The sequence below is a fragment of the Dipodomys merriami genome, unplaced genomic scaffold, assembly GCF_024711535.1.
Source record: "Dipodomys merriami isolate MVZ:Mamm:240054 unplaced genomic scaffold, mDipMer1.0.p SCAF_1, whole genome shotgun sequence".
Taxonomy (NCBI): domain Eukaryota; kingdom Metazoa; phylum Chordata; class Mammalia; order Rodentia; family Heteromyidae; genus Dipodomys; species Dipodomys merriami.
Genome location: NW_027202270.1, coordinates 529,738 through 545,952, shown reverse-complemented (window position 1 = coordinate 545,952; position 16,215 = coordinate 529,738). Strand labels below are relative to the sequence as shown.

Here is a 16,215-nt window from a genome sequence, read left to right as displayed (position 1 = left end):
AGCAGTCCCTGAACCCAAGTGCATGAATCACAGTGAAAGATTACAAAACTCATCAACAATCAAGATGATATGCCACCCTCAAAAATCAACAACTCAGGGAAGACAGACAGTGAAGAAGAACAAAATTAAAGCAATGAGGGAATTGGCTATTGAAATAAAAGGGAAGATCCAAGATCAACTAGAAGAATATAGAGAGGAAATAATGCAGAACATCCAAGATGACATGGATAAGAATGTAAGAACATTACCTACCTCCATGAAGGAAATGAGAGACACAATTAACACCCTGAGAGCTGACATCAAAAAAGGCTAGAAAACATGAAAGGATCTATCTCCCTATTGAAAAGCACAGTTGAAACTCCAGACAATAGAATAAATGAAGTAGAAAAGAGGGTATCAGAAGTCGAGGATAAAGCAGAGGAATTAGAACAAACACTCAGAACATACCAAAGGGACATTAAAGAGTTGGTGGATTCAGCCAACATATTGAATCTATGCATAATTAGGATAGACAAGGGAGAACAACTCAAAACTAAAGGCATTGAAAACCTATTTAAGAAAGCTAGGCACAGGTGATTCATGCCTATAATCCTAGCTACTCACAAGGCTGAGATCTGAAGATCCTGGTTCAAAGCCAGCCTATGCGGGAAATTTCATCAGGTTCTTACCGCCAATTCATCACCAGAAAACCAGAAGTGGCACTGTGGTTCAAAGTGGTAGAGGACTAGCCTTGAGCAAAAAGAGCTCAGGGACAGTGCCCAGGCCCTGAGTTCAAGCCTCATGACTGACTATAATAATAGTAAACTTCCCCAACAAGGAGACTCTCACCCAGATGACACAGGCATACAGAATTCCTAGCAGACAGGATCAGGTAAGAAATTCTAGAAGCATTGTAATGAAAACGCTGGACTTAAAAACCAAGGAATTAAATGCAGCAAAATGAAAGAGGGAACTTTATTACAATGGAAAGATTAGGATAAAACCAGATTTATCCACACAAACTCTGAATGCAAGCAGAGCCTGAAGTGGTAGAATTCAAGCTCTGAATACAATTGCCAACCAAAACTAGTATGCCAAGCGCAGCTCACAAACAGTGCCCGGGCCCCGAGTTCAAACCCCACAACCGACACCTCTCCCTTCCCTCCCCCCGACCAAAAAAAGGTCTTCCAACAAGGAAAATCCCAGGTCCTGATGGATTCACAGTTGATTTCTACAAGACCTTTAAAGATTAATTAATACCAATACTCCTCAAACTTTTCCAGGAAATGGAAACTTTTTTTTTTTTTTTTTTGGTCAGTGGTGGGGCATGAACTCTGGGCCTGGACGCTGCAAGGTTAGTGCTCTAACACTTGAGCCACAACACCACTTCTGGTTTTCTGGTGGTTAATTGGAGACAAGTTTCATGTACTTTCTTGCCCAGGCTGGCTTTAAATATCAGGTCTCAGCCTCCTGAGTAGCTAGGATTACAGGGCGGGGCCACCAGTGTCAGGCTAGGTGACATGATTTTATATCTAAAGGACCCAAGAGACTCCGCCCCCAAGCTCCTAGAGTGGATTAATAATTGACAAAAGAGCAGGATACAAAATCAAACCATAAGCTGGGTGCTGGTGGCTCAAGCCTGTTATCCTAGCTACTCAGGAAGCTGAGATCTGAGGATTGTGGTTCAAAGCCAGCTCAGGCAGGAAAGATCTCCAATTCACCACCAGGAAATTGGAAGTGGCACTACGGCTCAAGTAGTAGAGTGCTTGTCTTGAGCTGAAGAGCACAGGAACAGCACCCAGGCCCAGAGTTCAAGCCCCACGACTGACAAAAAATAAATAAATAAAAATAATAAGTAGCCTTTCCTTATACCAACAATGTACAAGCTGATAGGGAAATCATAAAAGTATTTCCATTTGTAATAGCCTCAAAAAACTTAGCAAGCAAAAGACCACTATAATCAAACCTATAAAAATCTTAAGAAATCAAAGAACATCAGGAAAAGGATGTTCATGGATAAAATACTGTGAAAACCACCAAAAACTGCCAAAGGCGAATTACAAATTAAATGTAATCCCATCAAAACCCTAATGACATTCTTTATCAAGACAGAGAAGACAATCCAAAAATTCATGTGAACAATCAAAGACACCTAATTGCAAAGCAGCTGGGGGCAGGGGGAGCAATGCTGGAAAGCTTTCCTTTCACAAGGTATCAGCACTTCTCTTTCTCTGGGGAAGGTGTGAAGAAAGCACCAAACAGCAGACTTTTAAGTAGACATAATAATAAATGGAGTGTCTGAAGTTGGCTTTCTTCTTCATCTCATCACCCAGGAGTTCCATAGCCTGCTTCACTTCTTTTAAGAGAGAGGTGACCAGGCAACCTGGGTGACTGCGGTGCCCTCAGGAAACGGCTGGACAAGGTCCGAGCCTACTCCACCACTGGAGGGCAGGTGTGGCCAGCTTCCTCTTTACTCAATCTGCTGTGGCATTTAATGTAGTAGATTCAAAGACATTCCAAATCCAAGGGCTGTATTAGGTGATGGCTTTATTACCCCCACCCCCACCCCAGCTTAAGAATGGTTTTATGGATGCAAATGTGTAGGTGATAATTTTGGCTATGGATCTTTTTTTTGGGGGGGGGTGTCCAGTTGTGGGGCCTGAACTCTGGGCCTGGGCGCTGTCCCTCAGCTCTTCAGCTCAAGGCTAGTGTTCTATACCACTTGAGCCAAAGCGCCACTTCCGGCTTTTTTCTTTCTGCTTATGTGGTGCTGAGGAATCAAACCCAGGGCCTCATGCATGCAAGGCAAGTGCTCTACGATTGAGCCACCTTCCCAGCCCCGGCTATGGACCTTTTTAAGTTTTTGCTTTACCATGAAACTGAAAGAACTTTGTTCAGGAAAAATAAATACTTCCTGAATATCTTTTTTTTTTCCGTCAGTCCTAGGGCTTGAACTCAGGACCTGGGCACTGTTCCTGAGCTTCTTTAACTCAAGGCTAGCACTCTACCACTTAAGCCACAGCACCATTTCCAGTTTTTTGTTTATGTGGTACTGAGGAATTCAACCCAGGGCTTCATGTATGCTAGGCAAGCACTCTACCACTAAGCCACATTCCCAGCCCTAAATATTCTATTTTCCAACTAGAAAAAGACATGACTGTCCTTATGTCTCTGCTCAAACATCCCATTGTTGAAATTTGCACTTTGAAAATTTGCACCTTTCAGGCATCAGAAGACTTATACACACACACACACACACACGTATATATAGATATATATTCTTGGTATCAATTAGAAGCTCAGACGAGGCCCACAAAAAAAGGTTTTCTATGTGTGTGCATCTCAGCCGGTTGTGTCCATTCTTCAGTTCACTTTGTTATACCAATACCATCACCCTTCCATCATTCTCAATCATTTCTCACATTCACTGAATGCTTTCTATCTACACTTTTTATAACAGTTGGAATGCCATTTACCACTTATTTGCATTAGTGTCAGGGCAAGAAGCCATGCTCAATATTTAAATCACTTGCATGTGTATGTATGAGAGAGTGTTTCTATTTTTCAATGTATTGGTACAAGCAAAGGCAATATAAACTCACAAACATAAATTCGAAAATAATGCAGTATTCAAAGTGGAGCTTTTCTCATTGATTGTGTGGAGTAGGCCAATAAGGTGTTTAAAGTACATAACTGCTGCTGTGCAAGTAGAGCACTTTTTTTTTTTTCTTAAGATGTTTTCTTCCAGGTATTCTATTGTGGGTACTGGGTATGTTATTTATGATTTTTTTTCTTTAGAATGTAGCAGTGATGCTATTATTGAAACAAATGATTTTTCTTCTCTGAAATATAACCATTGATGCTTGAATGATAGAATTTTAGTACTGTAACAGGTGTTAGTCATTAATGTGAGAGATTTAGGAAAAGTGCATAGCATGGACTATAGTTTGCCTAAAATGAATAACTAATGTTCTTAGTCTTTTTTTTTTTTGTTGGTCCTGAGGCTTGAACTCTGGGCTTGGGCGCTGTCCCTCAGCTGTTCAGCTCAAGGCAAGCGCTCTACCACTTGAGCTACAGAGCCACTTCCAGTTTTCTAGCGGTTTATTGGAGATAGGAGTCTCACGGTCTTTCCTGCCCGGGCTGGCTTTGAACCGCGATTCTCAGATCTCAGCCTCCTGAGTAGCTAGGATTACAGGCGTGAGCCACCGGCGCCCGGCTTTCTTAGTCTTTCTTAATACATATTAGTTCAGAAATCATATTCACATTTGGATTTGACAGATGTATGAAATGACCAGCAGCTTTGATGTTTGCACTAAGGTTTTATTTGGAATGCACGAGAGGTTGAAAGAGGTTTCAGTAGTACACATGTAACTAATTTATTTGAACTCTATGTTAAAGACATCTAGCTGATCTTCAAATGCTTTTTAAAAAACTCATCACAGGGGCTGGGAATGTGGCCTAGTGATAGAGTGGTTGCCTAGCATGCACAAAGTGCTGGGTTTGATTCCTCAGCACCACATAAAGAGAAAAAGCCAGAAGTGGTGCTGTGGCTCATGTGGTAGAGTGCTAGCCTTGAACTTTAAAGCAGCTTAGGGACAGTGCCCAGACCCTGAGTTCAAGCCCCAGGTCTGGCAACAAACAACAACAAAAAAACCCCATCACAGATGATTGGGGGAATGCTAGATGGTTTCATGTCAGTTACATAAATGGCTTTATATAATGGAAAATACTAATTTGTTTGACCTTCCATGTTAAACTGCTGTTATGTTTGGCTTTATTGCACATAATGTAGACAGTCCATCAAATTATGTGTTCTGGAGAGTATTCTTTACTCAATAGTTTTGTATAGTTTTAATTTAGTACAAATAAAAATTTAAAAATATAGCAGGCCTGAGGATCAATGTAATAGACTAGAAGACCTGGACATAAAGCTATATATCTAGGGCTGGGAAGGTGGCTCAGTGGTAGAGCGCTTGCCTTGCATGCATGAGGCCCTGGGTTCGATTCCTCAGCACCACATAAGCAAAAAGAAAAAAAAAGCCGGAAATGGTGCTGTGGCTCAAGTGGTAGAGCGCTAGCCTTGAGCTGAAAAGCTGAGGGACAGCACCCAGGCCCAGAGTTCAGGCCCCACGACCAGACCCCCCTCCCCCCCAAAAAAAAACTATATATCTACAGTTATTCGATACTTGACAAGGGAGCCAAAAATATTCAGTGGAAAAAGCCTCTTCAAAAACTGGTGTTGGAAAACCTAAAATTGGATCAAAGACCTCAACGTCAGACCCAGAACTTGGAAATTACTGCATGAGGGAGAAAGATAAACACCAGAACTCATAGGCATAGGCAGAAATTTTCTGAAGAGTCCCAGAGGCAAAACAGATGAGAGAGACTTGATAAATGGGATTACATCAGAATAAAAAGTTTCTGCACAGCAATGGACATTTTTACTAAACTAGAAAGACAGCTAAAACCAGAAGTGGCACTGTGGCTCAAGTGGTAGAGTGCTCGCCTTGAGCTGAAGAGCTGAGGGACAGCGCCCAGGCTGAGTTCAAGACCCATGGCCGACAAAAACAAAACAACTTTGTTACCACATCTCATCCCAGTTAGATTGACCTCCATCAAGAGCTTGAATAACAACAAATGCTGGTGGGGAAAAAGGAACCCTATGGCACTGCTGGTGGGAATTTAAATTAGTACAACCACTCTGAGTGGCAGTTTGGAGGTTCCCCAAAAAACTAAACATATATCTTCCCTATGACCCAGCTATACCACTGCTGGGTATCTACCCTGATCACTACAGGTCTAGATACAGTAAAGACATTTGCACATCCATGTTTATTGCTGTACTATTCACAATAGCCAAGTTATGGAAACAGCCCAGATGCCCTACCACAGATGAGTGGATTAACAAAATGTGGTATATATACAGAATGGAATTTTACTCAACCATTAGAAATGGACAGACCTCGAACAAATCATGTTAACTAAGGTAAGCTAAGTTCAGAGAGCTAAATGGTGCATGTTTTCTCTCACATAAAGAAGCTAGTAAACTATAACGACATGATAACCTACACAGGACTCCAGGCATCCACACACAGTCCGACTAAAGGACACCCTGAGAAGAACACCAAGATGTACTTTCTCCAAACACTCAAAATACTATTGAAATGAACTCCAGGAAATGGAAACATGTTTTTTTCTGCTGACATTATTGTTGCTGTTGGTGGTGGTGGTTGTTTTTCCTTTGGGTTTTTTTTTTTTCTCTCAGGGTAGGGGAGCGGGGCAAACAAAGTGGGGACAGAAAGGGAAAAAGAGTGAATAAATGTCATCATGCTACTATGTAGAAAATGGAACTTACATGTAGGCAGGAACATAAGGGGGAAACTGGGAAAAAGCACAGGAAGGGGTGATGCTGTGCAAAAAAAAGAAATGTACTCATTATCTGACCTATGAAATGGTAACCCCTCAGTGTAACACATGAATAGTAAAAATATAACTAATTTTTATTTAACTTTTTAAATTGTTATTAGAAAGATGACATACAAAGTTATGTAGGTCAGGTAGAGAGTACATTTCTTTTTGGCCAGTGTCCCCTTTCCCCTAGCTCTCTTCTAGTAACAAAAATTTGTTTTCCTATTCCAACAAGCACATCTGAATTTTGGTTCTATCACCAAAAATGCATCTGCAGCACTGACCCTCCACTGGCTCTGCCTCTGCCCCAGAGCTCACCCGATCCGAGCCCTCTACATGTTCTCCACACTGCCATATTCCCCAAGGTGATCAGCACCCTGTGGCACAAGCCAGAATCAGACACAGGCATGCACTCTTCCCTCTGGTCCACAGAAGCTACCATTGTCCAGGTGGGGGCTGACATCACAGCCCTCCTCTTAGCCCATTAGGGTTGAGTGCTGGCACACTAGCAGACAGGCTAACAGGCCAGAGATGCAAGGCCTGGAAATGGCCACCAGCCAGAAGTGGGCATGAAAGCTAACTGGTTGAACAGAAGTGTTAATGCCACTACTTTGCCCACCTCAAGAAGACATGTGTAAGCAGCACATACATGGCAGTCACTGCCTTCTTCCTCTGCAGACACCGAATGCAGTCAGGAGGCAGTGAGTCTGTGGGGTTTTAAAAAACATGAGGGTATTTGTGGAAAGCTTGCTCCTTGTTTAAAAAAACAAACCAAGTGCTATGGGGCAGTGAAGCGCCATACTGCCCTCTCATGATTTCTGATCTTTCTCACTACAAGGAAAGACAAGTGACTTTTGCACCGACAGCACCGTCCTCGTCCGGTCCCCCCACCCCCCACTGTGTGGAATCAGACAAACATGCTTCAACAGAGAGAAAAATAAACCATATTTGGACACACTGAGTACCCTGGTTTTTAACTGCTCTTTTATTTAGGATGGAGCAGGGCCTCATACACAACCCAACAACTGATCGTACCAAAACAGCCCCTACTTGGTTATGGAGCTCCATCCCAAGATAATTCATAACTTTTTCATCAAAAAAAGGGTCAGCAAGAAATTCTTGAGAAGATCCAAGGGAAGCTTGCGAAAGCTCTAAGACGAGAATGTTCTTTGACATCCCTGGGCCTTTTCACTCAGTCCCGGTCACAGCAGCTCCGTATCTTCCTCCTCCCCTTCCTCCTCCTCATCAGATGTGCCGCTCTCAGACTCCTCCTGCTCCTCCCGGGTCAAGAGCTTTTTAAAAACCTCAAACTCCTCAGCAGTAGAACAGGCTGTCCTGGCCAAAAACTCAGCTTCTGAAACTCTGAGGATGTCCTTGAGAAAAGGGTTAGCAATCTGTGTTTGACCCTTTTTATCAGGGGTTTGGTACCGTCCCAGACGTTCCAAGAAAATGTGTCTCTGCTTGATTTTGCTTATTGAGTACTGCAAGAATTCAGTCTTTACTATGTCCAGATGCTTAATTCCCATCCTAAAATAAGCATACTAGAAGACACAAACACATTTAGAAATCCTACTACAGAATCTTCAAATCTATCATAACAATCCATAAAAAAAAAAAACCTGAGTTATACAAAAGCATTTGAAGAGAGATACTTCACTAATAAGGGCATAATACTCATTCTATGTTATCAACATTTAGATGACAGCAGTAGTTTTCAAAGCATTTTCAAATTCATACTGAGAAAAATACATGCAGCACAATTTAAATAAAGGAGCAAGAAGAAGAAGTTATGTTTTTCTTGAGATGGGAAAGAAAACCAAGAATCTGAGGAAAATAGACAAAAGTATGAAAATAATATCTAGGAATTTAACTCAAGGCGTTGTAATTGTTACTAAAATGCTAGTTAGGATAGTATTATATTTTCAAAACCAACAGGTAAAAAATACATTCTAAGGACAGCATGTTTTTTTTTTTTTTTTGTCGGTCGTGGGGCTTGAACTCTGGGCCTGGGAGCTGTCCCTCAGCTCTTCAGCTCAAGGCGAGCACTCTACCACTTGAGCTACAGCGCCACTTCCGGTTTTCTGGTGGTTTATTGGAGATAGGAGTCTCACGGTCTCTCCTGCCCGGGCTGGCTTTGAACCGCGATCCTCAGATCTCAGCCTCCTGAGTAGCTAGGATTACAGGCGTGAGCCACCAGCGCCCGGCTAGACAGCATGTTTTTTATGTGTTAGCTATTTTTTTTTTTTGTCGGTCGTGGGGCTTGAACTCTGGGCCTGGGCGCTGTCCCTCAGCTCTTCAGCTCAAGGCGAGCGCTCTACCAATTGAGCTACAGCGCCACTTCCGGTTTTCTGGTGGTTTATTGGAGATAGGAGTCTCACGGTCTCTCTTGCCGGGGCTGGCTTTGAACCGCGATCCTCAGATCTCAGCCTCCTGAGTAGCTAGGATTACAGGCGTGAGCCACCAGCGCCCAGCTTTGTGTTAGCTATTTTTAAAAGTAAGTTTTAGCTATGTTAAAATTAGCTACTTCAGAGCCCCTACTTGTACACTAAAGAATGGGACCAATGGAAGCAAAGCTATGGAGCAGCTTTGATCTGTCAGAACCAGGCTATGCTTCTGGGATAGTGTGTGTGGAGAAACAGCTGTGCATTCATGACTCACAGGCACCTTACCACTTGGTGGACCTTACTCTACTTGAAAACCGTAAAAACCTGTCTAACCACCATTATCAGTCATTCTCACCTGGAATTTGTATTCCAGTTCATTGGGACACTCCCGAAGAACACTGGGGCACCTGTACAAAATCTCAGTGACTTGCTGCACTGGGAACAGGCACTTCTCCTTGAGGACCTGGACCACACCATCAATAACCCGACGGTGCATGGTGAAGATCTCAGGGCAGCCATAAAGCACTTTTTTTAGTTTTCCTGCAGAACATTATGAAAAGGCAAAGACTTATCTTCAAGATATCCCAGAAACCCAAGGGCTACTGTGCATCTGCGCATGACAGAAGCCAGCATTAAAACAATGAACAAGGACCCTTTCACTCACAGAATCAGCACAATTCCAGATGCTTCTTCCACAAACACCTCTCTCCAACCAGCCCACCCTACTTCCTGCCTTTTTTTGTCCTTCCATCTGAGGTGCAATCTCATATTCTAGGACTTCTCCTGTCCTTACTAGAAAATAATCTCACAGAAATCAGTCAGTAGATAGGAGAGGAGCTTCCAACAACAAGGCTTTGGGGCGCTATTCCCTTCTGTAAGAAGACATTCATGACCAACACTGACAAGACCGAGGAGCCTGACCTCATGAAAAGGCATCTTGCCAGGCGTTGGTGGCTCACACCTGTCTGTCATCCTGGCTACTCAGGAGGCTGATATCTGTGGATCGTGGTTCAAAGCCAGCCCAGGCAGGAAACTCCATGAGACTCTTATTTTCACTAAACCGCTAGAAAACCAGAAGTGGTGCTGTGGCTCAAGTGGTAGAGAACCTGCCTTGAGCTGTAAAGCTGAGGGACAGTGCCCAGGCCCAGAGTTCAAGCCCCATAACCGACAAAAAAAAAAAAGAAAATGCGGACTGGGAAGGTGGCTCAGTGGTAGAGCTCTTGCCTTGCATGCCTGAGGCCCTGGGTTCGATTCCTCAGCACCACATAAGCAAAAAGAAAAAAGCCGGAAGTGGCGCTGTGGCTCAAGTGGTAGAATGCTAGCCTTGAGCTGAAGAGCTGAGGGACAGCACCCAGGCCCAGAGTTCAGGCCCCATTACCGGAACCCCCCCCCCCCCAACAAAAAAAAAAAAGAAAAAAAAAGAAAAGGCATCCTGTAACAGTGACAATAAGGAGGCCAAGAATACTCATGACACAGGGCCACACAGACATCCCAAGGACAGCCAAGTGTTTTATCCAAACTGGGGCACTGATGAGTAAGAGGGCCTATTTGTAATGGCACTCAAACAAGTACCAAATGAGGTCTTCCCTGTTACTCTGGGCACATATGCAGTTGGGCAAAATTCAGTAGCTAAAAACTTAAAAATCACCTAAACTGTCTATTTAAAATTTTCTAACAGATCAGTCATTACCTTTACTTTAAAAATATGTGAGTTGGGGCTGGGAAGGTGGCTCAGTGGTAGACCGTTTGCCTTGCATGCCTGAGGCCCTGGGTTCAATTCCTCAGTACCACATAAGCAAAAAAGAAAAAAAGCCAGAAGTGGCGCTGTGGCTCAAGTGGTAGAGTGCTAGCCTTGAGCTGAAGAGCTGAGGGACAGCACCCAGGCCAAGAGTTCAGGCCCCACGACCGGATCCCCCTCCCCCCCAAAAAAACGTGTGAGAAGTGAATTTAGGAACTTGGCCGCTATCTTCATCTCTTAACCTGCTGCTGAATGTGGGTCATTAACAGCCATAACATGTTCTGTATTACATTTGAGCTTTTAGATTACACTATGAGATAATCAGTTATGGGAAATACACATAGCAATCTAGAATTGTACAATATAGTGAGTGGTCTTCAAACCTCCCCTCCCTTACCTGCCAAAAGCAATTCTTATCAGGAAGAGTCAATAATGAAAATTACTAGTAGTGCGGTTCCTCTGGCTGAATGAAGAGGGGCTCACTGAGACCTTCATGGTCCCCATTCCCCTTCTCCAGAAAGAGACATAACTTTAGGTGTCCTGGAAGTGTGAAAAATGTTGAAGGGAAACAACTAGAGGGAGGCCACTCTAACAGCTCTCTTGGCTAGGTTTCTCAGGTTCCATAGTAAATAAAAACACTCGGCTGGCACTGAATTTGGAATGGTACCCTTTATACCACACAAGGGACCAAGACCATGTCAAGTTGGTTTTCAGGTCAGATGTTCTCCTATGTTACCATCACATGCCATCACTACCAAATGAACACAGACAGTGTGCCCCCACCATTCCAGGAGCTAGAGACTTAGTGTCCAGGTTCTGGCCTTCTTTTCCAGTCCCAAGTTCCCCACATCCCTCCTTCTGCAGAGGACCTATCACACATCCTCCTCTAAGTCACTGACTTCTCAGAAAACTTCCTGAGCCTACCAGTCCTTAGGCTATTCTTTCCCCGAGTCAGATTGCTCTAAACGTTACGTAAAATGTGCACCCCATTGTACCTTCTCCCAAGCCAAGCTTTCGCAGGTAACTGGAGCGTTTCTTCATTTGTGCTTTAGGCAGTTTCAGTAACTGAGGACATCTCTTCAAGGCTACACATACAGGCTCTGGATTCACACCCAGGAGAATAAATTCTGAAATGATGTCCAGCAGCTGTCTGTGGTTGGCATCTGGCTGTATACTGAGCAATTCATTAATGTGGGCGTCAGTGAAACCCATGTCATGCAGAGAGCTGATGACCATCTCAAGTCCCAAGGACCCTTGCTCCAGGTCCACCTTCTCAGGAAGCTTCTGAACCAGATGTGTCCTGCATGTTGGCACTCGCACACAGTTTTTGGGTCCAACAAAAGATAATCCCTTAAGCCTCCCTCCCTGGGAGGCTGTAGTCAGTTTACATGACAAAGCAACAGCCTTCCTTTTCTGCTCTCCAAGAACAGGAGTCCACTTAGCCAAACCAATCAAGGTAAGTGGGAATACGTGGTGCCAGTCAAGGACCTAGAAGACACAGGACCAAAAGAAAATCAACTCCATCCTAGAATAATGAATGTCACAAGACCTCTGAACCAGGATATTTGGCGCTTTTGTTCCACACAAACATGAGCTTTATATAGGCACTCTGAGAAACTGCAAAAGCCTACCTTGAAGGAAATTCATATACAGAAAACAAAATCTACAAAAGGCCCCCATAAAAAACAAGTTTTGTTGCAAATCAAGACATCAAAGTCAGAAGGGTACTGCTAGCTTTAAGTGAAGGCAGGATAGACTAGGGAAAATGAGACATGTTGAATGGAAGTATATTTAGAAACACAGAAGCACTATCTTGTTTTAGCCCTTAAATTCCTTTATAAGCTGCAGCATTAACACAAGGGAAAGAGCAAGAGAGGCTTTGTCCATCTGACCTTGCCTGCTAGCCCCACCAAACAATTAACTGTGCTCTAAAAACTGAAAAAGGACACAATTAAAAACAAACATTCCGGACACCGGTGGCTCACACCTGTAATCCTAGCTACTCAGGAGGCTGAGATTTGAGGATCGTAGTTCAAAGCCAGCCCAGGCACAAAAGTCCATGAGACTCTTATCTCCAATAAACCACCAGAAAACTGGAAGTGGTGCCGTGGCTCAAGCGGTAGAGCCTTGAGCTGAAGAGCTCAGGGGTAGTTCCAAGTCCCACAACTAACAAAATAAATAAAGAGCAGAAAAGGAGAGATGCAGGGTAAACAAATGCAGCAAAGGTACTCACTGGGCATTATGTTGAAAATGAACTATAAGGAGGCTACAATGCTTGATAAGAAATGTACTCATTATCTTGCTCATGTAATTGTAACCCCTCTGTACAGTATTTTCACAACAACAAAAAAGAAAATGAACTATACAACTTGTGGATGAGGGAAAAATTGGGAGAGCGCAAGGGAAGAGATGACACTGTCCTGACTTATGTACAGCACCTTTATAATAAAACCTATGGCAGAATAGTCCTCCCTAAAACGGATGCCCAAACATAATGGTCATGTATTTCAAGTATAGGGCAGTCTCAGAGATTCCGGGCCCAAGTGTTAACAGTGTAGCACCGAGTCCTTAGAGCAAAGAACACCCGACCTTGCCTTTGTCAAGTAAGTACCCGAGGTCAAAGCAACTCGGTGCCTCTGCCTGTCTGCTTGTTTACTCGACGAAGCTCTGCCACGTTTTCTAACCACAGTGAATTGTCCAGAAACGCTTATTCCGGCAATTTTAGTCAGGGACCCGTCAGAGTCCCGGGTGGCCAAGCTGCAACCGCAGGCTGGGGCGGGAGGGGGAAGCTGGCAACGTCGGGCGGACACTGCGGGCCCGGGGCCCACGTTGCTGCTATGGACAGAAAGTTCTGGGGAACAGCGAGTCTGTGGAGCAGCCCGAGCGCAGCTGGGCTCGGTCCCGTCCCCCCTCCCCGGTGGCGGCCCGGAGGCAGCGACGCGCGCGAGGCCGGCGCGGGGAAGACCGCGTCCCGGCCCGCCGCCCGCCGGGCCCGCTCCCGCCGCCTCAGCCGCCCGCCGGGCCCGCTCCCGCCGCCTCAGCCGCCCGCTCCCGCCGCCTCAGCCGCCCGCTCCCGCCGCCTCAGCCGCCCGCTCCCGCCGCCTCAGCCGCCCGCCGGGCCCGCTCCCGCCGCCTCAGCCGCCCGCTCCCGCCGCCTCAGCCGCCCGCTCCCGCCGCCTCAGCCGCCCGCCGGGCCCGCTCCCGCCGCCTCAGCCGCCCGTCCCGGGTCTCACCGCCCGCTCCCGCCGCCTCAGCCGCCCGTCCCGGGTCTCACCGCCCGCTCCCGCCGCCTCAGCCGCCCATCCCGGGTCTCACCCGCCTGCCCAGTGCCAACATCGCGCGCGAGCGGATTCTCCCACGGCGGCGCCGGAAGCGGCGCTGCTCTTGGCCCGTCACTTCCGGCTCCCGCGCAGACCCGGGCGCGCGTTCCGCCGCCTCAGCCCTCGGCCCGCGGCTCGCTTTCTCGCGTCCTCGGCGCTCGCCTCCCACGACGCTCGCGTGGGGCGCGGAGGCGGGCGGGCGGGCGGGGGTCCGCGGCCTGGGTGTCCACCGTCCCCGCCGTTCTTCACACGCGGCCCAAGGACAGGGCCGACCGGAGCCGAGGCGCGGCCCCGCCGGGGCCTGGCGCCCGCGTCCTCCCGGGGGACGGGAAGGGCGGGACTTGCCCACTGTTAGCCCGTGCCGCGCCGGGCCGGGCCGCCGACCCTGCCCACGAGGGAGCGGTGAGCGGCGGCGCCGGCCACTGCCGGGGAGGGGAGGGGACGGGAGCCCGGGCTCACCGAGGCGGACTGAGACGGACGGCCGCGCTTCGTGCAGGGGCTGGCGCCGCGGGGAGGGGAGGGGAGGGGAGGGGAGGGTGGGCGGGAGCCCGGGCTCACCGAGGCGGACTGGGATGACGGCCGCGCTTCGTGCAGGGGCTGGCGCCGCGGGGAGGGGAGGGGAGGGTGGACGGGAGCCCGGGCTCACCGAGGCGGACTGGGATGACGGCCGCGCTCCGTGCAGGGGCTGGCGCCGCGGGGAGGGGAGGGGAGGGGAGGGGAGGGGAGGGGAGGGGACGGGAGCCCGGGCTCACCGAGGCGGACTGGGATGACGGCCGCGCTTCGTGCAGGGGCTGGCGCCGCGGGGAGGGGAGGGGAGGGGAGCCCGGGCTCACCGAGGCGGACTGGGATGACGGCCGCGCTTCGTGCAGGGGCTGGCGCCGCGGGGAGGGGAGGGGACGGGAGGGGAGGGTGGACCGCGCTGTGGGCAGGGCTCGCTGGGAGAGCTTCCCCAGCTAACGGCATCACGTCGGCTTTGCAGCCTGTCCCCATCCGGTCCACACCCTTGGACCCAGATTGCCCCCCTGCTCTCGGTTCTTTATCTACTTAAACTTATAGCTAATGTCTGTACCCTCCACGGGGCCAAATAGCAGCTAGAATATTGTCTTCCACGGCATGCACACGCCACAGAACAATTTTTCCTGCCCTTTGCCATGTGTCTTTTGGGCATCAGGTGCCCATCCTGACAGGCGGGACTCTTGGGAGTTTGGGATGGGGTCTAAAACTCCAGTTTCAGTTATGTACATCTCAACATGTATTCATTCATGGACCTGACCCTTTAAAGATGGTTATGAATAAAAGGAGAGACCGAGAAAGTTGCCTAGATCACACTACTTGAAAGTCACAATTGATATGTATTTTTTCTTTATCAACTCTAAACTGAGTAAAAGGATTTGATGATGGTGGGGGTGGGGGTGCGGGTGTGGCAGAACTGAAGCTTGGCTTTATTTTTCTTGGTTATAGGGCTTGAACTCAGGGCCTGGGCACTGTCCCTGAGCTTTCTAACTCAAAGACCAGCACTCTACCACTTTGAGCCACTTCACCACTTCCAATTTCTGGTGGTTTATTGGAAATAAAGAGTGACACACTTTCCTGCCTAGTCTGGCTTTGACCTCAATCCTCAGATCTCAGCCTCACAAGTAGCTAGGATCACAAGGTGAGCCACTGGTGCCCAGTAAAGGTTTACTTCTTGCATAGATGTGTTTAACTGCTTTGTGTTAGACACCAAGTTGGTGTTAAAAGTATTTAAACCTACTTCTGCAGTAGTAGATTGCTTACTCATTAAAAACTTTTATTTTTGTCTAATAAATAGTGGAGCTGGGCACTGGGCACATCCCAGTTATTCAGGAGGCTGAGATCTGAGGATCATGGTTCAAAATCAGCCCAGGCAAGAAAGTCTGTGACACTCATCTCCAGTGAACTGCCCGCCCCCGCCCCCCCCCCCCCCCCAGAAAGCCAGAAGTGAAGATGTGGCTCAAGTGGTAGAATGCTAACCATGAGCGAAGAAGTTCGAGGATAGTGCCCAGGAACCGAGTTCAGGCCCCAGGACTGGCACCAAAGAAAACAGTGTTCCTTGGAGAACTGGAACCCTCACACAGTCACACAGGTAGGCCTGGAGCCCTCAGCCTGTCATCAGTTTGTCAGCCTAGACTGGCTGACACACATCAGATGACTAGCATATGTTCAGGCCCTGCCCTGAACAGTTCTGAATGGAGAAGAGTGGTACTGGGAACACTAGTCACACTGTCCCCAGTCTTCTATGCACTCAGCTTCAGAGCCCCGGGCCTGCTCCTGCCAGGACCCTCTGCTGGGTGGATCTCCAGTCTGACCCAAGTTGAACTCCACAGTTGTGACAAGTAATATGCACATGGAATAATAAGTTCCCGCG

The 16,215-nt window shown here is 47.4% G+C and overlaps 2 protein-coding genes across 2 annotated transcripts in view; both read right to left on the bottom strand.

Annotated features, from left to right (window-relative positions):
• Positions 1 to 7,333: 7,333 nt before the first annotated feature.
• Mterf4 (mitochondrial transcription termination factor 4) lies at positions 7,334 to 13,960 on the bottom strand. The gene is made up of 4 exons (XM_070002140.1): positions 13,825 to 13,960; positions 11,505 to 11,997; positions 9,127 to 9,311; positions 7,334 to 7,928 (listed from the first exon to the last, which is right to left on the bottom strand). The coding sequence occupies exons 1-4, from the start codon at positions 13,843 to 13,845 to the stop codon at positions 7,590 to 7,592; spliced, it is 1,038 nt and encodes a 345-aa protein (XP_069858241.1). The 5' UTR covers positions 13,846 to 13,960; the 3' UTR covers positions 7,334 to 7,589.
• Positions 11,940 to 16,215, bottom strand: part of Pask (PAS domain containing serine/threonine kinase) — a 43,881-nt gene continuing 39,605 nt past the window's right edge. The window contains exon 18 of the mRNA XM_070001789.1: positions 11,940 to 11,997. Within this exon, the coding sequence (XP_069857890.1) occupies positions 11,990 to 11,997 (8 nt within the window). The 3' untranslated portion in view covers positions 11,940 to 11,989. The remainder of the gene's footprint in view (positions 11,998 to 16,215) is intronic.